Source organism: Paralichthys olivaceus, chromosome 15, assembly GCF_024713975.1.
Source record: "Paralichthys olivaceus isolate ysfri-2021 chromosome 15, ASM2471397v2, whole genome shotgun sequence".
NCBI classification, from domain to species: domain Eukaryota; kingdom Metazoa; phylum Chordata; class Actinopteri; order Pleuronectiformes; family Paralichthyidae; genus Paralichthys; species Paralichthys olivaceus.
In genome coordinates, this window is record NC_091107.1 from 2,890,001 (window position 1) to 2,916,088 (window position 26,088).

Consider the following 26,088-nt stretch of genomic DNA (forward strand, 5'->3'; position numbering starts at 1 on the left):
AGAGCAGCTCATTGATCGGCTCCATCGATTCACGCCTCCCGGTTAACTCAGTTATCGTTGTTTGTCGCTCGACCTAAACGCATCGTTTCTGCGCCGCTGCAGGAAAAAAACCACGGGGAGCGTCTGTGGAGCGGACGCCATCATCGGATCAAGACGCCTGAAGCTGTAGAATAAGAGTTTAACAGCAGGATGTTGCGGACAGAGTCAAACCTGGTTCATGTCTTCGAGTAGAGAGAAGCTGTTGCTGCTGCAGAGGAACCAGCTGCGTATTGATGGATTTCAGACCTGAAAGCTCCTGTAGGTGTAAAGTGTCCCGATACCTTTGTCCATATCGTGTATGTTTCTGTTTCTTTGTGCCCCATCCATTTTCTACAGAGTGCCCCCCCCCGCCCTCAGTGGACTGGACCTTGAAGTATCGGCTCCTCCGGGAGATAATCGACGCGCCCGCTGCCTCTAAAGCCGCAGATGTGTCCTCTGGTTCGATACCAGGCTTTTAGAGTCACCGCAGGACGGACGCTCGGAGTAAATGTGTGATACATCTCGGAGCAAAGAGCAGCGGGAAAAACTGAGACTACAGAGATTTGTGAGGATCGTACGACCTCCGCAGCGAGCTGAAGGCTCAGGTGTGAAAGAAACAGCGTGAGGGGAAATGGAAGGAGTGTTTGAGAAAAGGTCGGAGGCTCGAGTGTGACTCACAAACTCAACAATCACATCATCAGGAAAAACGAGCAGAGTCTCAGATGTTAAAGTGTTAAAGTTCCTTCACGTCCAGACACTTCACCCACGCATGTTCAGAGATCAGCTGACAGCACAGTACTCAGAGTACTGATACCACACTGTGAAAATACTCAGTTACTACTAAAAGACAACAAGTATTTATCCCTGAAAAAACTCACACATCATGAGATGAACTATTCTAGTTTAATTCATTTTGATATTTGACTGTAACCAAAGATTCTTTTTAATCACCGCAGATCAGATGATGGAAAACAGTGTCACGATTACCCAGAAATCACAGCAACAGCATCACTATGCTTGTTTTGTTTTAAATTCTGTTTCTGAAAATAAAATCAAACGAATTGAAAACTTCTATCGAAACTATTAAGCTTCAAGATTTTTATGCAGGAAAAAAGTTAAAATAACTCGAGATCTGATTCTGTTGTTTAAACAGAAACATGTTGAGAATAATCAGCTGAGAACCTCCAGTGAGACGCTGATCATCAGATCTGAGAACATCATCATGTTTCAGTCTCTACAAACTAAAACTTTCTCTTTTCATATGAATGATTTATCTTTTTCTTCCTCTTCTCTTTTTTATCCCATCAGATTTCTGCTCAGGGGAAATTTGGAAACTGTAATTTCTTTTGCTGTAACTGAAGTTTCTGTTCCACAACCTCAGGTTTTTATCTTCAGCAGAGACGTTCCGCTCACTTCTACACGTGTTAAAGCACATATGTGTTACATGTTCTTACCTGAGAGATCAGACGGCAGCACAGGGAGACGGAAACATGGAAGAGAAAAGAAAAAGTTGATTAATGAAACAAGTAAACGTTTTGTCTTCCATCTTCACTCTTGGATTGATTGACAGGTTGTGAATGTAAACACAAAACTCCTCGTTGAACCAAGACGATGGTTGCACAGGACGATTTAACAATTTTGAATCGAGAGATTGTCACATTTCATCGTCTCATTCACGTCTCATATTGTTAAAGAACGACATGAAAAACTTTTCCAGAATCCGTCACCTGATCTGGACCAAAACTTAATGAGTTTTTTATTGTTAAGAGACTTTCTCCAAACTTTGCACAAACATTCACTTGGATTTAAGAGATTTTAAGAGTTCAGATAACAAAGGGTAAAAGGTTAAAATGGTTCAAATGAATACACTTCTGTGTGAATAAACAATTCTTCTTCACGTACGAACAATCCCGCAGCTACGAGTCCCTCATCCAGACTGTTTGTGTCACAGCCGAGACGAATCCAGCCTCAACCGGGTCGATCGACACGCTGCCACATCCATTCACACCTCCGAGCCGCCATACGTGCTCCGAAGCTGCCAACGCAGACAGACATGGCGGCCAGCTGCCATTGTCCGACCCGTCTGATCATGCCTCCAGAGAAATCATGCTCATCGGTTCACTCCCAATACAAACGGAAAGACTCAAACCTGACCAGCAGCACTTTGTCTACTAACAGACATTTTTTTGCTTTATCCTCAGTCGAGCGTCGAAGAAATTATTCATGTCAGCCGAGGGAGGGAAAACCCTGGTTATTCCCCCGGCAGAGCAGAGCACAGCAGATTAGAGCGAGAGAGTCGGTGACCAGGCGAGGAGAATGTGTGTCGAGATGTTTTTAGCTGGAGCACAAAGAGTGAGTCAGGCAAACCTCGGCCTGCTGGGATATCACGTCTGCAGACACAGATACGAGGATGGAGGGATGGGAGGGGGAGGGGTGGTTTAATCTCCGACGTTTTTCTGTAATATCTCAGTTTGTGAGAGAACCTGAAGCCTGGAGTGTCTCGCTCCTCCGTCAGCCTCAGTCAAACTCCCGCCCCGCAGCTTCAGCATCTGAAGGAGAAATACGTATTTGTGTCTCATCGTAGATTAGAGGCCGTCATCAGACAGCGTGGCAGCGCTTCATGCCAGGACGCCACATGGGTCCCGACATGCTGTTTGCAGACAGATGGCCACTCTCTGTTCTTTATGGGGACACAGACCCAGATCCTGTTTGTTTTCTTGCGTCTCGAAGTGTTGACAGTGACGAGGAATAATGGCGACAGCTGGCTGGAGGCCAACGTGACGGGACGCTGCGTCGCCTGCTCCAGGGCACCACAGCGGGGCCAAGGGGATCGAACACTGCTCAGCAAATTCATGTTCCTACGTCTGTCCTACCTACTCCTCCTCGCAGCCGCAGAGACGTGACGAAGAAGAAAAAAAGAATCTTGAATGGAAAAGTGGGTAAAACAGCTGATCGTCTGCATAGAAGCAAGAAGAATCGAAACGACGACTGTTTGTAGAGATGATGATGATACGACATGGCAGCTCAGCTCATTAACCCGCCTCCTCCATGTTAGCAGACGGGACCAAACAATCAAAGTAAAAATAAATGTTTGCCAAAGACGATTTCTGTCATTTCAGGCTGAGACGCCGTGATTGCGTGATTGCGTGACACTTTGTTCAAAGAGAAACTTTGCATTAACTTTAATATGTTTCAATGACGATTTGTCTTGAACTATAAAAAAAATGATAAAACAACTTCATCGAGTCGCTAACGTCACAAAAAAGCTTTTAATTAAAGTGCACGTAGATCTGCAGAGTTTCACAATATTACTCTGAGGTCACACAGTGTGTCTGAGAACAAGTCATTAATTCATAATTACATTATTCACAGTTATTTCCTGTGCTGCAAAGTTTCTGCTCAAGTTCACAAAAGATGTTTCGTCCAGAGGGGATGAACCAAACTTTTCCAACCGCACAAACAGCTGCAGCCGATTACTTTACTCTGAGTAACTCTGCAGAAACCAAGACGTGACGCCGACGCTGGGCGGAGGTGAGTTCATCGGAGCCTAAACTCCGCTGCTCTCACAGGTCTGGAGTTTAACGGACGACGGAGACGAGTGAGGAGAGACTGGATCTGAAGCAGATGGAAGATACAGGCGACGAGCTTCATGTCATGTTCTCCTGCAGCTCGTAAATAAACATGCAAGTCAGTGACATATTTTCAGACATCTGTTCTACATCAAACGTCACATTTCAATGACAAACTCACACAGTTCTGTTGCTCAGCAGCTGTAACATCAAATATAATCCAACATACACTCCAAATGTAAGATGAACATATTTATAACCGTGTCTCTCTCACACTGTTATAATCTGACTTTAGCACCTTTGTGTCTCAGTGGGAGTGAGGCAGAAATAGATTGTGCGACTCGATGTGTTGTGTTGTTGCCAGCTTCGCGTGTCCACACGACGACCACCGAACGAACACGAGCAGTTCTGCAGCTTCACTGGAGTTTTTCTGCAGGTTCGTGTTGATTTAAACTGCCGACCAAAATATGTGTTGGCTGCTTCTCTCACTCGACTTAAAATATAAAAGAGTTATTTTTCATCTGTTTTACGTGATGAGGAAATGAAATCAGCCCCAGTGTGACCTCCTTCCTCCATTTTCAAGCGTTAGGGAATATTCTGGCTGTTTCCTCCTTTGCTACCAGGCCGAGATGGCGACTGATGAAAATGAGGAACATTCAGCGTTTCACATGACTATTATTTTATTTTATATATTTCAAGTTCTCGTGGGAAGAAATATTTCAACTCTTTACTTGATTGCAGCCTGAATTTTCTTAACAATCTAGTGGCCATTAGAGGAACTGCACGTTAACATCATTTTTCCACCGTCATGTGAAATTAACAATTCAAGACTCGGACCGAAGAAACAGACGTTATGAAACGATCTCGTCCTGCGACAGCTTCAGCTCTAAGTCCCCGACGGGAGGTGAAAGTGAGAAACAGGAAAAAAAAGAGAAAACGAACGTCCTCTTCTCATAAAACATTCGTCTCCATCACAGGTGCCGTCCTGCAGGGGTATTTTTATCCTGCAGTGGATATCTATAGCCTCTGTTCTGAAGCATCTGTCACAGCTGCTGCTCCGTCACCTTTTCTATTATTTACAGAGACATTTGCATTTGAGCTTTTTCACTGATGCTCCTTAATCCAGGGAAACATTTTACTACTGAGAGGAAAAAAACAAAAAACAGCTGCTGTTCATTTTTTATTGTCGATTTAAAAACAGCAGTCGTTTGGTTTTGACCAGAGCTGCAGTGAACTGACTCGTGTGATTTCTGAGTGGTTCATGTGGGAGTGAAGATGTGTGGGAGCAGAAATAAGAGAAATTAAAGCTCGGAGGGTTTTTCAGGTTATTAGAGTGAGCTGATGGAAGCAGGAGGATCAGGGGATGAGTTCTCTGCGTGATAATAATATAAAAAAGTATTCGCTGTCTGTTTTTAGTGTTTTCAGCCTCATTAACGCTCTGGTGTCAGCATCTGAGAGGAAATTGTTTGTTTCTCTTGAGTCTTTCAATCTAACGTCCGTGTCGACGGTGTCTGACGTTCACTGACCTCAGATCACAGACGTGCATCTTCTGTACGTTTCTCTTTGTGAACGGATGAATCGTCCTCGTGTGTCTGACAAAGTCTCAGCAGCTTCTGGTTTCACATTTTGGAGTCAATACTTGAATCCTATTTTTGTCTCCTGCCTGATATTCAACACCAGAATCTGCTGCTTCCTTCACCGTGAAACAAATGTTGGAGTGAATGATGCTGAATCTAGTAAAGTCAAGTAAAACTCTTAATATGATGATGTTCAACTTTTAAATGAAAGATTTGTTTGTTAAAATGAAGGTAAAACTGACGTAATGGTTCGTTCCAGCTCAGACACACAAAATGTTTGAAACGCTCTTTAAATCGCTGCAGATTCTGTATCTGTTCATGCTGACGCAGAAAATCAGGCACAAACTGTTCCAAAGCTTCATATTTTACATAATAGCTTTTCCCTGCAGCTCTGCGCTTTTGCCAAAAAATAAATAAAAGACATAATCCACCTCTGACGAAGTGGGAGTCTGTGTGCCAACGAGCCGAGAACATGAAACCGCACGAGAACGGTGTCAACATCCTCATCTGAATCTCAGCAAGAATTAAAATGAGAATATTTCCCGATATGTCAAACTACTCCCTGAAGTGTTGAGTTATCTTTTTTAAAGTAGAAGCAGCAGCAGAGAGGACGTGAAGGATTAAATCAGTGGCGTCAGACTGAATGATGTCACTGATCGTCCTCCCTGATCCGTCCTGGTTCAGCCTTTGTTTGGCTCAGTCTGGTTCTGTCTGGTTCTGCTCAGTCCAGTGAAACACTCGTCCAGTCGTGTCTCAGATTTAAATAGTTGGTTAATGTAATTAAGTCCCAGCAGGGAGATAATTACAGACGAGAACCGGAGGAAGGCACAAAGACGCTAAAGGTCACCGCCATTGATTCTGTTATTGAACTCCGCTCGACCGAAGGCGTCTCAGTGGACGGACATGGTGGCAAAATGAACAGGATGAAAGATGGAGTCAGATCGTGAAGCAGAGACATGTTGCTGGCGTCATTCGTCAGCGCTGCTGCTGCTGCTGCAGAGGAGGAAGTGACACGCTGACAGCTGAGGGAGCTGCTGACCCAGAGAGCAGGAGGAAGAAAAAGCAGATTCCTAAAGAAAGATTCCAGGATCTGCTTCCCACAAGTTTCAGGGAAATCTGTTGTGTAGATTTTGATCAGCCAACCAGCGGTTAAAACATAACCTCGTCACCAGCACGGGTCCAGAAACACAACTTCCTACACCTGAATGCAGCTCAGCGATAATCAGTGTGTACTTTCTACTGTCTTGTACCGTTAGCTCGGCTGACATCCTCTCAGCTTCTGTTCTGTTGGCGTTTAGCGGCTGTGTGGCGTCGTCAGGCTCGAGGACGGAGCGGCAGCAGGGTTAGATGGAACCCGCCGGCGCCCAGATGGTCTGAGAGGGATGTGTGAAGCGTGAAAGGAGGACGTAACAAGAAGATGATGGTTTTCTTTCTCTCTGGCTGCTCGGTAAGTGTCTGTGAGCCTCCAGCCAACAACGACAACAAAACTGTCCCGTTATTCTTCTGTCAAAAACGAAAGTGGCAGATTAATACTAAATAAAGAATTAGGATTAAGGGCATGGAAGAGAACGAGTGCACAGAGCCGCAGATCCTCCTCCTCCTGCATTCAGCTACTTTCATGTTCAAACAGCTACGAGGCATCGAACAACGTCGGGGGCCACACGGAGCAGAACTCTGTGAGCCACAGGAGGAGGAAACGTTCCTCTGCACACAAGCAGGGTTCCACCAAATTAAATAATGAGTATAATGAGGAGCGGGGGAGGAGCCTGACTGAGAGCTCGAGGACACTGCACGCCCACCTACACCTGCACACATTAGACAGTACCAGCTGTCAATCACACTGTGGTACCCACCCCCCCCGTCGGTGCTTTATGGTCTATTTGACTCTAAATGAGTACTGACTGTCTGTGTGGACTGTAAAAACTTTATGGACGATAGCAAGAGCAAACACGTCACTAACAGAGCTGCACAAGATAAACAATGCAGCAACGGAGCAAACCGCCAAGCGACATATTAAATGATGTTGTTATGAGAAGAGTCAACATTGTTGGTTGGTTATGAAACAGGAAGCAGGAAGATGGCAGCTGTCACAGATTATTAACGGAAACAGAATAAAGGTTTCAAACCCTCGTCTGCTTCACTTTCTAGAACCAGAGTCTACGTCCATTTAAAGAAGAAACACACACTATGATTCTGCTTCACAAACACGTATGAACCATTTTTTTAGTAAATCTCTTGTTTCCTGGTTTCAAACTCAATCATTTGAATGTTTTAAAATTTATAATGTTGGGATGAACCTGCAGCGTTCACTTGATCGTTACACGTTCGTTTACAGACGAAAAGCATCGAACTCAGACAACATGGCCGACTCTACAGAACATCAGATTATTAATGAACTGAGTTTTAGATGCAGACACATGAAGAGTAATTCACAGAATGTGGAGAAGACGAGGCCGAGGGAAGAGCTGCACGAGCTTCTTGTATCCAGAACTACCCACGATGCCCCTGTGCACTCCCATAATCTGCCACTCTGACACGCACTCACACTCTAATAAGGCAAAGTGCTTAACTCAGCAATCGAGGTGAAGCTGCTGTTACTCATGTTTGTCTCTCGACCTTTAGTTTCCCAGTATTTTCTGTTTCTGAGACGAACGTTCGTGTGACTGAATCATAAACTTATCAAAACGTCTCGTTTACTCGTATCTAACATGTTAAACTCTTATTCGTTATTCAGAGCAACATATTTTCTACAATTCTCCCAAATATTGTCACGACTTCGTCAGGAGGGTGTTTGTGGAGTTTACGTCTTTACACCAACAAGTGGAAACAGATGTTGACATCGAGGCTTCACACAGCCTCAGGTGAAGAACGAGAGTTTCATCAAATGGATCAAAAACACACAACTGAGTTTGAAGAGGAAATTAAAAAGGAACGAAGCCACAACTTTTCTACTCTAACGAATTAAAAATGAAGATGTTCAGCCTCTCGATGTGACACAGAGACGCTCTTAGTGACTCCAGCTCTGCTGTGGGGATTAAAAAACCACTTTGCTGCCTCAGACATGAGCTCGACTTCCACCGTTAGTACGTCGCCATGGTGATTTCTACACAACCTCTGAAGACTTTGGGGATTTATTTACATCTTTCAGAACTCGACTATGAGAAGTTGTACACGACTGGGAACTTTGGGAAGTTTTAAGTGACTTTGATTTCATAAACGTTAATGACTTGAACATATCTTTGGAAACTCTTGGGTGAAATTCATAACTTGTATCCGACACTGGACGTTACCTAAACATTGGATTAGAACTCGCACGACTTTGTTGAACAGAACATTGTAGAACTGATTGAAACGTGAATTTGGATCCATGGTGAGTTCTGTAATGACTCAGACTGTCTCTGGTCCAAACATTTGATTAATGGTCGGTTATTAAAACACGAGTTTGGTGACTCAGTCATGAGCTTGATGACTGAATGAAATTTACATAACATACATGTACGACCAACACAAGGAAAGAAGCTAATGCCCAACACCTGTTGTGGTTTGGTTGTTTTCCTGGCTGGACTTTCTGTTTCTTCCATCCCTCCATCAGTTCCCTGTGGTATCGTGTTGGGTGGTTCTGGCTCTAGAATCAAAGTGTGGGTCTGGCAGCAGCTTCACCATGAGGAGGAATGTAGCCGAGTTATCCCTGATATCAGATAGACAAACTATTCTGCGCTGCGCTCCAGTGAAAACCACAAGTAAAACAGAAAAATACAAACGGCTGGGAGCAAACACACTCACAGAAAACCGAGCAGCCAGAACCAGGTTTGCACCACAGTCAGACAAACTGTGAGGTGATGTTCTAATGTTCCCGTGACGACACGGAGATAAACACAGGACAGCTGGAGGTGGTTTGGTTGTACTGCAGTAGTGTAGGTACTTTTACTGTAAACAGGTCTATAGATACCATCACACAAACAGTTTCTGCAGCAGTTCTTCATTTCTAAGTCGTCAAGAATATCCATTATAAACATGCAGCTGTCAATCAAGGTCTAGTTCCGACCGCAGGAGAGCAAATGGGTCAAAACTCGCAGGGAAGGTTTCAGGCCCTTTTAATAATGTAGCACTTTACTGTATGTATATATAATTTATTACAGCTAGAAACTGTAACAACACTCGACCGAGAAATGAAAACTAGATTTTATAAGATCATGAAACGAGGATTTACTGTTTCTACAGATAATATTTTACATATTAGGCTGTTACTACATGTTTCTACCAGTGGTGTCACTAGTGAGCACTTTCTTAAATGAGGTGATGTTTACATCAGCGTTTGTCTGTTTGTTACCACGATTAGGAAAATACTACTTAACGGATTTTCCTGATATTTTGTGGAGGGACGGTGCACGAACCAATAAAGAACTCATATAAAATACAAGGAAATCTAACGAATATTGGAGCTAAATTCATCAGTTGGACAAAACCATGACTTGAAATGATTGATAAAGTTGTTTGGTGTCAGTTATGACTGGTTTAGATGCAGTTCCTTGTAAAACCACCTCAAGAATGAAGCTGCACTTTCAGTTAATAATGTTCTTCTAATGAAAGTGTTGATTAATTGTGTTGTTGTGCTGCTCAGACGACATCCGGATTTAAATTAGGAAGATTTCTTCAGCCAGTTTAGAGAACTGCTGCTTCTCGTCTCGGTCTTGTCCTGATTTGGATTTTCTGGCTCCAGGAAACACTGAGCTGTGAACTTGGTCATGTTTCAAAACGACGCCTCACAGATTCTACCGTTTATGGCCTGAACGTAGCTTTTTTACCTGCATATTTCAAGAGAGATTATATTTTCATCTTTGCATTCTTTCTGTCATTTCTTTCTTGGCGTCTCGTCAGTTATCAGGATGAATAAAGCCGCTCTCAGCCTCTCGTCCTCGGGGACTCAGAGCAGAAGCTTCCCCTCCCCGCTGGGACCTGGGGGGGTATGTTCAGCCAAATCCTTCGCTCCAGACACACTCCTGCCATCCAAAGCCCCCGTTTAATACCCGGACAGGAAGGACTAATGGAGAGGGGTGAGGGAGGAGGGAGGAGGGAGAGACACACACACCCCAAAAACCCCCAAAACCCACCGAGCCTTTAGCAAAACACCTGAACAGTCAATTATCTCTAAGAACCCATGAAATGAAAAATACAACATTATTTCAAACTGCTGTAAGAGAAAAGCCACATTTCCTATATGTACAGTCATATGTTCCAGTTGTAATAATTTAATGAAGTTTATATTTACGACAGCAGTGTGTCTCTGTATGGACGGATGTGTTTGTTCCAGAGAGGTCGAGTCTGAAGCTAAATCCACCGAGAACCAGGGAACCAACCATCAAACACACACACAGAGTGGGTTTATTTCATCCACCTGAGGCGTCAGAAAACACTGAATCTCCGTTTCTCTACAAGCAGAGAAAACCATCGACCTTCAGGCACAAAATAACAAGAGCAGTAAAAACAAAAAGACGTTTCTCCTGAATCCGGGCTTTTGTTTCATGATCGGTCGAATAGATTCAGAGTAAAAGCAAAAACCAACACGAGAGGAGCTACTCAAACCAGACTCTTACATTTCAACACACAGCAAACTGATTATTCACAGTTTCATTCATGCTCCAGCCGAGCAGATGAAGAGGGGATCAGCCGTGACGACGCACAATGAGACAAATCAGGCAGATTCAGTCTCAGGGAAAACTGGCACTTAATCAGCTGAACCTCCCCGACTCTTAAAATCACATGTACACAACTATTTGTGTCGTTAAATAGGTTTTGTGGAAAAGATGATTACATCGAAACACGTCGTCAGTCGTCCAGACCTCATTTCCTCATTGTTGTGATGTCACAATGATCCACATTTGCATAATGCACACCAACCCTCTGGTCTGACACGCCCCCTAATGAAGCCTATCAAAACGTTTCGCCCTGTTTTTGTCAAACAACTTTGACAAAACTCCCAAAACAATAATGAACACTTAAACAATGACATCACTGCTTCACTGCAGGCGGGTTCGCTTTACTTCTAACAGCATCAATGATGGGCAGGAACCGTTCAACCACAGGCATCAGATCACTCACCAGATCACGGTTTTAATTTTAATCCCTTATAACCTCAAACAGGACGTTACTCTGAATTAGTGGAACAAGATAAAAACATAATTTGCTGGAAACAGATTTGCTCGGTGAGAGCTGTGAATTAAGATATTCTGTGTCTGAGATTTCTCTGTAACATCCTCCTCTCTGATCTGTAAAGTCTCCGGAGACGCTCAGTGCGTCTGCAGGGTTTGGTTTCCTGAGTGAAAGTGGCCGAAGCGTCTCCTCAGTGTTGAGTATCGATTCAGTGGAGTCAGACAGAACATCAGGGACTCACTGGACTGTGGCTGCTGACTCTTAATGGACACAGTGAAGTCAAGCTGTGCTCAGCTGTGTTTGTGCCAGCACGCCTGCCGGGGCTTATGGGATTGAATGGAGAGAGACAGACGGAGAGAGGGAGGGAGAGAGAAAGAGAGAGAGAGAGAGAGTTTATGACACTGACATTTATATTTGACAGTGAAGGTGAACATACACGAGAAGCTGCTTCGACCTGACGGAATCAAACTCCAGGTTAATTGTCAGTGAAGAGTTCAAAGTGAGTGAAATGAACCAAACAAGCTGGAGCAGATCATCTCGTCTCCAAAACAACGGATTGTTCGACGTGTGACCGACACACGGAGGTGCAGAGTCAACAGTTTTCATGTGATTGTGCTTTAACTGTATGTGAGTGTTAATATGGCTGAATTGATTTTGATCAAATAATTCAACAACAGAACAACAAGCCTTCAAGTGACCACGAGGCAACGAGTGCAAAGCTGCAAAAACACAATCCACAATGTGACAATACGATAATATGACGCCCAATGATCAGAGAATAAATGTGCTTTTTCCAAAGGGTCAGATGCCGAAATCATCAACAACCACTGGTGAACACTTAATATTCCACAATATGTCAAACTGCTCGTTCTAAAAACTGATAAATCTCCTCAAAAACGCTGCATATCCCAATGACAGTGGATAATACTCAGCTCTGAGTCTCTGTCCTGATCCAGGCTGAAGGGATTCATCACCGACAGACATTTTGATAGTATTACCACATGTGGAGGAGAGAGAGGGCGAGCGAGATGAATATGTATGAATCAAAAGAGAGAGAGAAAGAGGGAGAGAGAGAAAGATGTTAGAGGCGAAGGGAAAAGGAGGACAGAGAGAGAGAGAGAGAGAGAGAGAGAACCACAGCGGAACTAAACCACGCTCTGCTTTCAAATCGCTGCCTCCGTCTTCTCAACTCGCCGTAACCCACATACTGTAACTGAGCCTCAGCCCCACGCACCAGTGCACCAGGAGAGAAGTGGCAGCGCTGTGGGAGAACGGTCCCCGTCACATCTGCAGGAGGCGAAGACATGGGGGACGAGGAGCGTGTTTGATCATTTCTGTCCTAGTTCACGCTTCATGTGGAGCAGGTGTCACGGCCGCCTGAGGATGACGCTCATTTCACGCAGATAAATAAATGTTTTAATTCTGTTACAAGAAAAGACAATTAGCCAAATGTAAATGTTAAACCTGGTGTTGCTGAAAAAAGAAACGCGGATTGAAAAAGGCCTGTGATGTCATGCCTCCACCAATCAGTGCAGCTTCAGCTCCTCCAGATGTTCCTGATGTTGTCGACAGATCACGTTCACCATAATAAAAGGTCATCATGACGAGTGAGCCAAGAATTTAATAAATTGCAATGGATACATTTTTACTGTATTTTGTTATTTAGCAAGAAGCTAATGTCGAGAACAGTCGTCTGGAAATAACTCAAATTAACATCGCTCACAAACTCCATGTTAAAGTCATTAACAATATCATATTTCCTGATTTTCTTTCTGCATATGAAACCTCCTCAGCAGAACTCATGAGTTCCATGAACCACCTGATATCTTCCATAAATCCAGAGTCCCTCGGCTGCAGAGAACATTTCAATACGAGTTTAATTCAGTGGGTTACGACACGTCTATTCCACCTGGAGTTCAGTCCGAGTCATTTCAGACGGAGGGAGGTTTCCTCTGCTCAAACACGATGTGACGGGAGAGAGAGAGACAGTGGAGGAGAAAACCAAATTTAATTACGGTGAAAATGAAGCGAGGCGAGGCCTGACGAGGGAGGAAACAGACGGGTAATGATACGAGAGGAGGGAGGGAAAGAACCAACGAGCTGAGAAACAGGAAGCTGCGATCCCAGAGCGCCGCTGACGAATCACGCGGAGGCTGGTGACAGACCCGAGGAGGGAGGGTCGACCATCACAGTCTTTAAATAACAGCCTGACACCAAGACACGCTCGGCGTTCTTCATTATCACCTCCTGCAGGATCACGCTGCTGTTCACAACAACAGGAGGATCACATGACCAAGGTGATGTCACAGCGCACGTCGGAGCCCGGCGGTGTTTATAACTTTAGCTTGAAAAACCTTCAGCTCATTTTATCCAATTAACAGTCTGCGAACTTCTAGAAGTTCCAATCTCAATTAAGACTAATTGTTTTTAATGAAAAATATAAAGTCCTAAAACACCCCCAGCAGACATTAACTACAACTACAACTCCCAGGGTGCATTTCACCGAGGAGCCGCTAATCACACGATATTCTGACTCGCTTCTTCTCCATGGCAACAGCTACAAAGGCTCATGGGAATTGTAGGATTAATGGCCATCCACCAAACTAACAACCCGATGTGAGTTCAAATATTATTAACTTGTGGTGTTGTGGGGTCGTTCGTTGGATCGATAAGATGTTGACCTTTGACCTTTGACCACCAACATCTCGTCCGTTCATCCTCGAGTCCGAGCGAATGTTTCTGTCTCATTCTAAGAAAAGCTCTCAACCTTCTCAGGAGGTATAACGAGAACAGGAAGCACAACCCGAAAAACAAGATGTCTCCTGTTTCCACGGTCGCCGACGCTGAGGAAAAATAAAACGCTGACATTTTCACAGAGGGAGAGAGAGAGAGAGAGAGAGTGAGAGAGAGACAATGATAAAAGACGAGAGGAAACTATAACGAGCTGAAAAGACAGATGAGGAATATTTTTAGAAGAAAGCTAAAGTTTCTAAATAAAACTTTTCAGAGTTGAGGCAGCGTTCACACCCACAACACTGGTGTTTCAGCCGCTTCAGTGTTAATCCTGTAAATTCATTTTAAATGACTGTGTTTCTTTTTTCACAGCTGCTGTGTTTGAGGTTCCTGCTTTTTATCGTCATCGTGTTCTTCTCGGCTGGAGATGACATCGTGTCCGCAGGTCTGAACCCTGAGCGCTGCCCGAGCATCACGTGGCTCAGACTCAGTTTTAAAACAAGTGCAGATGTGCTCCACAGCAAATCACAGCATTTCAAACACTCCAGCGCTCCAGAACCCAAAGAACATATTTATAATGGACGACTGCGTCTGGACACATTTTCTTGTGTTCATGCGAAAACCATCTCACAGCTTTTCTTCCCTGACACATGGATCCAGCAGCTGCACACACACACGTACAGCACTGATATTAATGTTGAGCTCGTCCGTCTCCGGCCAAGCACCAGCTCCAACACTAATGTAAACAAGAGGCTGGTTCCAGCTGTTCAGCGTCTCCTTCGCGCAGCGTCTTTGGCTGTGGTTTTCAGCCATGTCCTCAAAAGACAATAAAAAAAAAAAACCTCCAGTGACACGTGGAACAAAGAATGTCTGCAGACGGGAGGAGGAAGAGGAGCAGGAGGAGGAGAAAGAGGAGCAGGAGGCTGGACTCTGAAGGACCCACAGCTGGGACTGTTCCTCCACTACCACACACCGATTTAAGAGTTTTCAACGAGCCGCTGCAGCCACTTAGCATCTAACAGCTGGAAGAGCTCGGCACTGGAGGTCGGACCGGGTCAGACCACAGCTGCACAACCTAGTGTCTACGATACAACACTGAATGAAACTTTTACTGTGGCGACATCGTGACGTTGAACGTGACGCAACAAAGACCAAAAACTGAGGTCAACTCTTCTACTGACGATAGGAGTCAGTCAAACCCAGTTCATAAAGATTAACCCGCGTTTAATCTTTGATAAAGAAACCATAAAGCAAACTACAGTAACTAGTGTTGGAAAACAGCAGAAGATGAAGAAAATGTTTTCCACCAGGACGTTTAGAGCAGACTGTACTGTAAACCCTCAGACCTCTGTCACAGAGGTAACACAGATCAAATGACTGTAAACTGGTCCAGGTCCATGAGGCCAGAACAGAAACAGATAATATTTCTCACTTACTGGCAACGGACGTTCTGCAGCTTCTGGCCACAACTGAGCAGTCTGAGGAAGTCTCTGAGTCTCAGGCACAGAAAACTGGACGCGGTGAAGACGCAGTCTCTGAGCCAGGCCAGAAAATCCCGGTCTAATCTTCACAGTCAGGGGTGAAAGGTTTTAGAAGATTTTCAGAGTGAGCCTGACAGAGAGATTTGGCCGTTTAAAGCCTCCTCCAGCAAATCCACTGGTCCCTGAACTCATCACAAACGTGGCCCGGTACAGTTTCACATTCTGAGGGTAATACAGTGAAGAACAGCAACACTACAACCACACTGGAAATCTTACAACGATCCCTTTGTTACAGTCGACTGTGAATCACTGCGACACTGGAGACAAATGACAAAACAGGTTCAGGTTCTGGAGTTATAGGGAAATTAGGAATCATATAATTTTAGATGGACTCATGAAGATCATGTGTGACGGAGACACTGGAGGAAAAAACATAAATACGTCTGTTCAGATTTGGCCGAGGTTTGAAATCTGATGCCTCCGTGAGGTGAACAACTGCTGCTGTGGTCGACTGAACAAATGAGAACTGCTGATGAGATGAGTAAATAAAGATGGATGACACATCTCCACTTCCTCCTTCTGTAAAAACTATCAGAGATAATATCCGAGCCCCCAACTTGTGCTGGTGACGTCGTTTGCAACCAATCAGGAGTCACTTCCGACGTCTCAGCTAATTAAAACTAAACTTATCAGAAACTTGAACACCTGATTTTAGGTCCATGTCCCATCTGCTACCATGGAGGAGGCGGGGTTTATTAGGGGGGCTGCACTCTTTATCTATTTTAATTATATTTAGTTATGTGTTGACGGCTTCAGGAAACAGAGAGCGATAATTTTACTTCTGCACATGAGAATGAAGCCGTTGAGTTTTTGCGGAGGTGAAGACGTTTCCGTTTCTAAAACGAGTTTGGTCGGATTATTACACACACACACACACACACACACACACACACACACACACACACACACACACACACACACACACACACACACGGCCTCTCGTCAACAGTAATTCTGAGTTTACACCTCCCTCCACTGACCTCATTAGCTACTAGTTTCAGTTTCTATCCTCCCCCAAATCCTGATCCTCTAAATCCCCCTCTCCTCACCCCACACCCTCCCCCATCACTGTCTGCACTCCTGCTTTTACTTCTCCGTCGTGTTCGGTTCACTTGTGTATTTAGAAGCTGTTTCACAAAGAAATAAATAATCTCTGAGGTTCACTCTTCACAATGAACTGATTCCTGTTTGAGCCTCGGGCTTCAGTCAAATTCATTATTACAGCTAATAACAAAAAAAAAAAAAACCTGACTTGAGTGGTTTGTTCTTAACCTTCAGAACATTGAGTTTCATTCACTGAAATATTAAAATACTTTTATGGGGGCTGATATTTGGTGCAACATTAAAAAAAAATCTAGAACACGAGTGATTTCTTGTTTATCTTAATTGGACCATTCAGAAAAAAGACAACAGACAATTTTTTTCCATCCATCCAAACCACTTCATATTATTACAACCTCAGCCAAGGGGGTTGTTTCCATCTGCGTTTTTATTTAGCAGAATTATACAAAAACTAATCAACCAATTTATTTTGGTTAACCTTCTCTAAACAGGAGGAGATAGGGGCCCTAGCCTTGGTGGAGGTGAGCACAGTTTTATCTGCATTACCACCAAAACACCAAATAGACCAGAATGTAAGAAACAGTCATCCAACAATATTTTAACGTGAGTTGTTCTCAGATGAGGATATTTTAAATCCTGCTGATGGTTTGAGTGTCACAGCTCTCGTCACCAACACTGGGACTCTTTTAGCTCTCAAGCGAACTGTGATGAGCAGAGAAGAATTCACACAACCTTTGTTTGTCAGTGTGGAACTTTCCTTAAACAACACAGTTCCGACCCCAGCGGCTGACGACACACATTCTCTCACTGTCTGTCTATGTCTCTCGCCCTTTCATGCTCCCCGGCAGTGTTGTTGTGACTCAGACGTCCACACAGGACAAACACTGTCCGCCGTCGCTCCGTCCCTCAGTTTACACAGAGACCGAGTGAGACGATCTGCAGCGTCTAAACACGGTTTAAAGGAGCTTGGAGAAGGCAGAAGTGCAGCAGGGGTGAGGAGGACGTGGGGAGTGATGAAGAGGAGGTGGAAGAACAACATACAAACTGCTGCCTACAGTTAAACATCTGTGTCGAGACCCTCACAAAGAAAAATCTAAATATATGTGATTGATAACCTTTTCTTTTCTAAACGGCACAAAATAGTTGTCAATATGTCAAAAATCAACCTTTTAATGGCAGCAGTGGTTTTTCAGAGCGATCAGTGCGGAGGTCAACGTCCCGACATGCAGCTTCAGTTAAACTCCATTAAGTCCAAAGGTCAACTGGTTTAAATAACCATCACAGGAAAGTGGCCCCGTTACTGAGAATTGAGACTGAGAACCGCTTCCAATGTGAATCCAGTCAGAGCGACTTCAGGTCTGAAGGGTTTTTATTCCATAAAAGAAAAAGAACAAAGTGGTGTTAAAAGGTTAAAAACAAGGCGAGTGGGCGTGTTGATGAGGTTTCTAACACGTGACGGACGTGAAACTGGGAGAACACGAATCTCTCAGGATGAAGAAGAGGAGCCGTACACGTAGAAGACGAAGACGTCTACTTGGAAAGACGAGGAGGTTCCAGATGTTTTGGTGATGAGGGCCGACGCCGGTGTGGACGAGCTGTAAACAACAACACTGATCTTTCCACAGCACAATTTAGACGTCATGTCCCGCCTCCTGCTGCTCTACAGGCTCCACCCCCTTGCACGAATGCCCCCCACATGTTCCTGTTGCTGTGAACGAGTCGACGATCTGCTGCTGCTGCTGCTTCACACACACTGACTTCACAACATGTCTGAAAGCAGCTTCAGTCTCTGTCCTGTCTGGTTTCCTTCACGACGACTGAATCTTTGGTTTGTATATGAACGAGCAGTTGCCACGGTTACAATCACAGCTGTCAACATCTGTAGTGATGAGACACATCGAGAGAGAACGAAAAGAGCAGGTGAGAAAACTGAAGAAAGATCAATCCCACTCATCAGCACTTCAGTCTTTTATTCAGCAGCCGAGAGTCTGAGGAAAAGAGACGCTCGACTTACTATAGAGCTCACACACACACACACACACACACACATTTAAAAAAATGTATTTAATGCTCGACATGTGTTTAAGCTGCTCATCAGAAATAATCTCCGTCCACATCTGCACATTTACATTCCCCCCCCCACGAATGTCCCGTCTGCTAACATGGAGAAGACGGGTTTAATGAGCCAAATTAGATCCGTCACCAGGGGGCGATCAAAATGATTTGGCTTCCCTCTTTTGGGATGTCGTCTCTGCTTCAGCTCGCTCCGAGAAATCACGAGTCTACGGAGAGACGACGAGTCGATCCTTGTTTCTGTAACTGACACATTCAAATCTCACACAACGAACCCAACTCGCCGCTCAACTCCTCAGAGACGAGCTCGGTGAGCGAGAGAGCCAAGCTAAAAATACAGGCTTCTCTTTTCTGGCCAATTTAATCTTCTTCTCTGGCTCCTGCCGTGAAAGTGTGAGGCCAGAGAGCAAGTGATTCACACAGAAGAGGAGAAAATCTGAAAAGCACCAAGGTTACGACTGCAGCCTCCCTCTTGTACCGCGGCGCTCAGCTGACAACCTTTGACCTCGCCACCAGAATGACGGCCTGACACTCGGCCTGACAGTTTCACTTCACTGACTCAACGTTTTTATCAAAACCGACTGAGCAACGTTCATTCAACGAACCAGAGGCTTCCTGAGCGGCTCCATCGACTCGTGTGTCGTTAACTATTTCCTCCCTCAGGCCCGGAATGTGTGACAACTTCCTGTTTTATCTGGATAATAAGACTTCTGTTTGCACTCTTCGTTCAAGTGGGAATATTCACGTTAACAGCACACGTCGGAACAACAACTCGGAAAGTCTGCGAAAATGTTTGCATACTGTTACTTTAGTCAAATGCACATCCACTTAAAGACGTTCTTCTGAATACTCCTGATGAAGATTATATTCATTTAAGTATTAATACTGTGTAACTGCCCAGCTCCACTTACAGGTCAATAACCTGATGGTGGCGCTATGGTGAATATTCAGAGGGTCTCACAAATATAACTGAAATCTATCTTATGGCTTTTGAGATGTTTCATTTAGAAGCATGAATATCGACCTCATCCAGGAGAAAGTGTCCTGTGGAGATTTGCATGTTGTTGTTCTCGCAGAACGTCTAAATAAATAATGACAGAGGTCGGCTGGTGACACAGAGGAGAGGAGCTCAGCAGGGAGGACACCAGAGGACAGAAAAACACTGACCTTCAGTTGTACGAGCACACGAGGCGACGCCGCTAACAGCTGACGTCACTTTGTAAACATCCTGACACGTTCGCCACCGTCACAGACAAATCTGACTCCGCTACAGAACACAGAATAAATTCAAACTGGACCATCAACAATCTCTGGAGAGAAAATTTCCTTTCCAGCCACCAGCAGCTGCATCTGTGCACGGCTCCTCACTGCACAACACAAACAGAACCACGGCCCGAGGCGAGTCATTCTGACACGGTGCGTTGAACTCATCATCTCGAACGGTTTTCATCTGAGGTCAGAAACACCCTCCGGCCCCCGAGAGCGGCAGGAGGCTTTAATGAAGCTGCAGGTCCGACACGACCCACAGTTTGTTCTGCGTCTCTACGTAGCAACCACGTAGCGCTGTATCCACTCCCACTCGTATCTCAACATGCAAATTAGTTTGGAGAAGACTCCGACTGATTTATCGGTATCTGCGTTTGTGTTTGCAAATTGAATCGACTTGGTGTGTGTTCATTTGAACATAACATCATAATAGAACTATCACCTTTTTATCCGTAATCCGTACGTTCACTCAAAACGTGTAAAGAGTAGAAGCAAAGTAGTTTTCCTCATGAACCAGTAGAGGGCGGTCTCCACCAGCTTGACCTCCTGACACATCAGTAAAGAAAGCCGATAAGTTGTTTTGCTTCGAAACTGAGGAAACTAGAAAACGTAAAATAGTGACACCGAAGAGAGTGTGGAGGAACTTCAGGTTTTAAAAATAAGAACAAATCACAGATTTATTGATGAAAAAAATAAATAATTGCAAAAATGGCTCTTAACCAGAAGATTTCTGAAAAAGACAAATTGTGGCTTGAAGTGCGGAGGCGAGAAATGTAGGATAAAGTACGACGGGTCGGGAATCGTTCAGGGACACGGTGTCAGCTGCGTCTCACAGTGATGAAGGTAAGAAGCTGTTTTACACGAGGCTCCACTGACCCTGATCTGAATTCATCTGAGAGCCTGAGAATCACAACACGAGCTGCTTCCAACAGTTTCATCACCGTCAGTGGAATTAAATGAGAAAACCTGCAGAGGACGATGGGACGAGAGACAGAGAGGACACGTTGAAGAGGTCAGAGGTCAAACATGGACACATCTGACTGGTCTGTTTGTATCTTGACCCTGAGAACAAGGACACTGAAGGAGAATCTGTCATTATACATGGAGCTGACCCTGTGTGTGTGTGTGTGTGTGTGTGTGTGTGTGTGTGTGTGTCTGTGTGTGTGTGTGTGTCTCTTCAGTCCATTAATAATAAGGTTCGTCTCTCGCTGGCACCAACAAGTCTACGACAGACAGAATAATCAGTGCAGCCTGTCGGAGGCTTCAGACATTTTCATCTCACAATAAACTGTGAATCCGACCAGGACGATTTTACAAGACGTGATAAAATAAAGTGATGCGTATTTTTTTTCAGTTGAAGTATTTGTGTGTTCATTCATTTGTTCAAACAACGATGATCTTTGTTTGCCACAGACACGCCTCTCGATGAAGACGCAGTCTTTTAATAACGTATCATTGTCTGGAGATTCTTGTAAACACGGATTCTGAAGTTGGTCTGATTGATTCTCTTGTTAATTCACCATCAGCTCCGTCAAACACATCAGACCTCGTAGGATTGTTTTTCGAAGGCTGAGTCGTACCTTCCGCCGCTGGGTCACTCAAATTCTTCTCATTTTTTCTTGAGGAATCTTGTGAGTGAGCTGATTTTATTTTCAGTGCAACACTTCAGAGTGTTTTTCATCACTGGTTAAGGTTTGATTAAGTCAATTCCAGGTAAAAACTACTTAGTTGTGGCTCAGATCCTGTTGGTGGTTAAGTGAACAAGCGTTAACTACTGATTGACTAGAAAAGGTCAAAGTACAAGATAACAACTTGTTTTCATCCTCACAAAATATTCATTTATTCACGTATTTTTAAAAAGAGCAGCGTGATGCCTGAGTACACTTCCAGCAGTTTTTTATTTCAGTGTTGGTTCGAGTCTCTTCAGAGTCTCTGCTGGAACTGACCTTGAATCCTGACCTGAGTGAGGACACAGATTTCCCAGAGGTAAACAAACGACTGTAGGTAGAGAAACGTGAGCGGCTGAACGAAAATGAACAAACTGTCCTGGAGGTCACTTTGTCTGAGCCTCGATTAATGAAACATGACTCAGAGTTCGTCGACCCTCCTGCTCGGCTCCTCTTACCACCATTTTCTTCTTTTGTGTTCCTGCCAGAGGTGACGCATCAGGTAATGGCTTCCTCAAACAGCTGGAGGGGGTCAGGGGTCATATGACAGTGGCCCCCCCCCGGCCAATCAGCAGCAGCTACAGAGCGCTCAGCATTCCTGAAGGTCTGCGGATTGTTTGATATCGGATAACAGTGAATCGCTCGCAGCGTCACCTCCTCTGCATTCTGACATTCTGTGGCTGAAAGAGCCGGTGTTCTTTTCCTTTTCACTTCAGGGACCAGATGAAACAAACAGATCTTCAAACGTCTCCAGAATCTTAACACAGGAGACATCACTGGTGTGTGAAGTCTCCCGCGTGCACCTCTGTGCATGTGAAAGGTTTTATTGCCATTATTCCAACATGGCTTCATGAACAGGGTTTGGTTCTGAAATCAGGTAGAACCTCCTCCACAGACTCATTTCTGTTCCTGAGCTCTGAACTGAAGTAGCTGCTCTGCCTCCAGGCAACGCAAACATCTCCGCGTGTCTAGTTGACGTTAAATTTCACTCTGGTGGCAACACAATCTCTACATGGCTCCGACAGCGCCAAACGTTAGGCTACAGTTAGCTTGTAGCATTAACTAGACAACAAAATGCCTGCAAGCTAGACGGTCCAAAGTGGAACTCCATGTAAAGAAGGAATACGACGAACTTAGTGAAGCACCTGATAACACACGGATACATTTGAATGATGTTTGATTTCCTGTGTGACCTCATGACGAGCACATCAGCTGGTTTAGGAGCTTGAATCGAAACAACAAACCTCAAACAAGCTAAAACAACGTGATTCCCTGCTCTCAGAGACGAGTTTCAAATTTGACTCTGGCATGAAATACAAAGGGCTGACTCATCCGTCATCTGGATCCTTCCTGCTCGTTATCGCCTCACTTCTGGCAGCCTGCTCTCAACCACTTACAGCTAATGGCGAGTGGAGGGCCGAGATGGACGAGGCGGCCGTGTCCACGTGCAACGCAGGTGAGGGAGGGAGCCAGAGATTCCACTGCTGCCACGAAGAACCGAGGACGAATCATCCTACAAATCCCTGATTGGTTTTGACGAGCTCAACACGGGACCTGTGTGATTCACTGAGCGAATCATGACGTCTGATACCTCGAGACTGTCACTGACGTAGATTAACACAGATTAAATGTTTCCTATCAATCAAACATCGTAGAAGTGTCGTCTGTCACAGCGATGGAGTAGGTCAGGGGGGGGGGGGGGTCTGTTGTTTGGGGTCAGCCGTGTTTAAAAGTATCTGCCTTTGTTCAAACCCCATCGAGTGTGAAAAACGGGGGCAGAGCCTCGTCTCTGCTCCGTCAGGACAAACACGTGGACGCCATTAAAAGGGAAACATTAACCTGGGGTTGGTTAATGTTGGTTGTTGACAAGTCTGTTTGTCCATAAACAGAAGAATTCTAACTTTGACTTATTTGGGAAATAAGAAGAAACTGGGAACAATAAAATCAGAGCGTGTTTAAATAGTATATCTGAGACAGAGGGCCCCCTGGTGGCAGACTTTCCTCAGGCCACTGGCTCAAGGTAAAACATTATTCATGCTGATGTTATTAAATCAAACTGTGTCCAAACCACAGACAGAATGTGGATGTAAAACTGAAAGCAGAACCAGTGTTTGTTCCAGTCTGACCTCATTCAGACCAGTGAGAGTCAGCAGATGGCACAGGTTCACGTTTCATAGTTAAGATGGTGACCGACCACAAACAGGATCTGGAATCTGAGCTACAAACCCAACACAACTTCTCCTCTTAGTCAAACACGGATTTAATGACATCATCCAGCGTGTTTTTGTTAAAAACGAGGTTTCTGTTGTTTATTCTGCTGCAGCGGTGACCGCAGGTTTCTCACCACCAAGGACAACAGGTTACAGTTTAACTTCAAACCTTCGGTCTTGCTCGAAGTCAAATAAACCTTCTTCCAATGACTTTTACGCTTCATTGAGTCCTAAAGTGAAACTGCAAGAAATAAATTCCTTCTTTTAGTTTCACAGAAAAAAAACGAAGAAGCGGCAGCAGAACCAAAGCAGGTTATTGGTTCTGTAAAACCTTTTTTCTTTTCACATAAATCACCGATGACATTTCCATCTTGGGTTTAGATGCTGGTGTGAAAACTCCAGTATCTGGGAATCACAGGTTGTTTGACACAGAGCTGAATTCATGTGCTTCTGTGTGGGAAGTGATTTACTACACAAATCATTATCTAATCTTCAGGCGCAACATAGCATCTATATTATATTTATATATATTTCTATACAAACCAGTGCACTTTTGAGTTTCACCTGCGACCACTGAAATTGAATCAGTTCATTTAGGTGACAACTGGTCACAATTTGAAAAATTCTCACAAGGCAGATATTATGTTCAAGAGAAGACATGTTTCGTGAGGTCACCGCGACCTTGACCTTTGACCCTTTCATCACCAAAATATAATAAATTCATCCGTGAATCCAAATGAATGTTTGTGACAAATATGAAGATCTTCCCTCAAGGTTTTCTGGAGATATTGTGTTCACAACAATGAGATGGACGGACAACCTGAAGACGTATTGCCTCTGGACACTGTTACCAGCGCGGAGGCCTAACCACACGAGGATTTCCGCCCTGCGATTATACGTTTCGCCCAATTTTGCGCGATTTCAGTCGACATGTAATCTTTTCCAGACTCATGAGGTCAACGTGAGCTTTTACTGTGACGATCTCACCGATTCATCCAGAAATCCAGAAATTTGAAGAAATTCCCGACAGGTGTTTCGTGAGATTTATCGTGTTCACGAACAGAAATCAATCAACCTCTAACTTTCGTTTGAAAACACAAATTCTTCATGAACTTATCTGACCTTTTTTTTTTATTTTTATTAACGAATTATCATTTCTCACGTAAACGTTCTTTTCCGCCCCCTGCACCACGTGAGGAAACACCACAAAGAGACGCCCCCTGCCCCTCCCCCCCCACCTCCCCACCTCCCCCCCACCCGGCCTCGCCCCTCTCTGGTTTGGGAGGATGCTCCTCATGCATCTCGGGCGCGTTCACAGTCTCACACACACATGAACACGCACGCGCAGCCGCATCGCTTTGCATAAAAGGCTGAAATTGCTTCCAGCTGCAGAGGAAACAAAGATTTCTGCTGTGCACGCTCACTAGTTCCGCGTGCACGGCCATTGGTCCCGCGTGCACGATCACCGGACCCGCGTGCACGATCACTGGTCCAGCGTGCACGCACACACACACACACACACACACACACACACACACACACACACACACACACACACACACTGACTCTGCAGCTGATTTCTGCTTCATAAACTCAGTGGAACAGTTTCATGCAGAAGCTTCTGAAACACAAAGTCAAACTGAGCGTGATGAAGACGATGAGGAAGATGAGGAAGATGAGGATGATGAAGGTGCACCCTGTCCTGCGCATCCTCAGCCCGGACAAACCCGCACAACAGCGGCTCCACGGAGCAGCTCCGCACCGCGGCAGAGCGGAGCAGAGCGGAGGCCGAGGCCGGAGAAGAGACTCACCAGTCGGTGTCGGAGGTCTCGTCGATGACGTCCTGGTAGGAGGTGAGCAGGGCCAGTCTGTTCTTGCCGAGATTCACAGCCATGTTGGAGTCTGAGCACACATCCAGACCTCTGCTGATGGAGAGAGACACGGAGCGAGGGAGGAGGAGTGAGAGGAGGAGTGAGGGGGGAGAGAGAGGGAGACAGAGGGAGACAGAGAGGAGGAGGAGGAGACAAAGACTTCATCCCAGAGGCTGACGGGTCCTAGCGCCTGAAGCTCCTGGTCCAACCAGATATAAAAATACTGTCATGATTCTGATGAAAACACTTTGAATCTAAACTCAAGACGTTTCAATCATTTATACTTTATTTATTTTATTATGAAATCCCACAATTCAAATAGTCATGGTTCAATAGTCGAGTTTCCTTTGA

General features: G+C 44.8%; 1 protein-coding gene across 4 annotated transcripts in view; it reads right to left on the reverse strand.

Annotated features, from left to right (window-relative positions):
• Positions 1-25,860, reverse strand: part of dbn1 (drebrin 1) — a 47,192-nt gene extending 21,332 nt beyond the window's left edge. For all 4 annotated transcript variants that reach the window (XM_069510369.1, XM_069510368.1, XM_069510367.1 and 1 more), the window contains exon 1: positions 25,678-25,860. In XM_069510369.1, the coding sequence (XP_069366470.1) occupies positions 25,678-25,760 (83 nt within the window). In that variant the 5' untranslated portion in view covers positions 25,761-25,860. The remainder of the gene's footprint in view (positions 1-25,677) is intronic.
• Between the last annotated feature and the right edge of the window lie 228 nt (positions 25,861-26,088).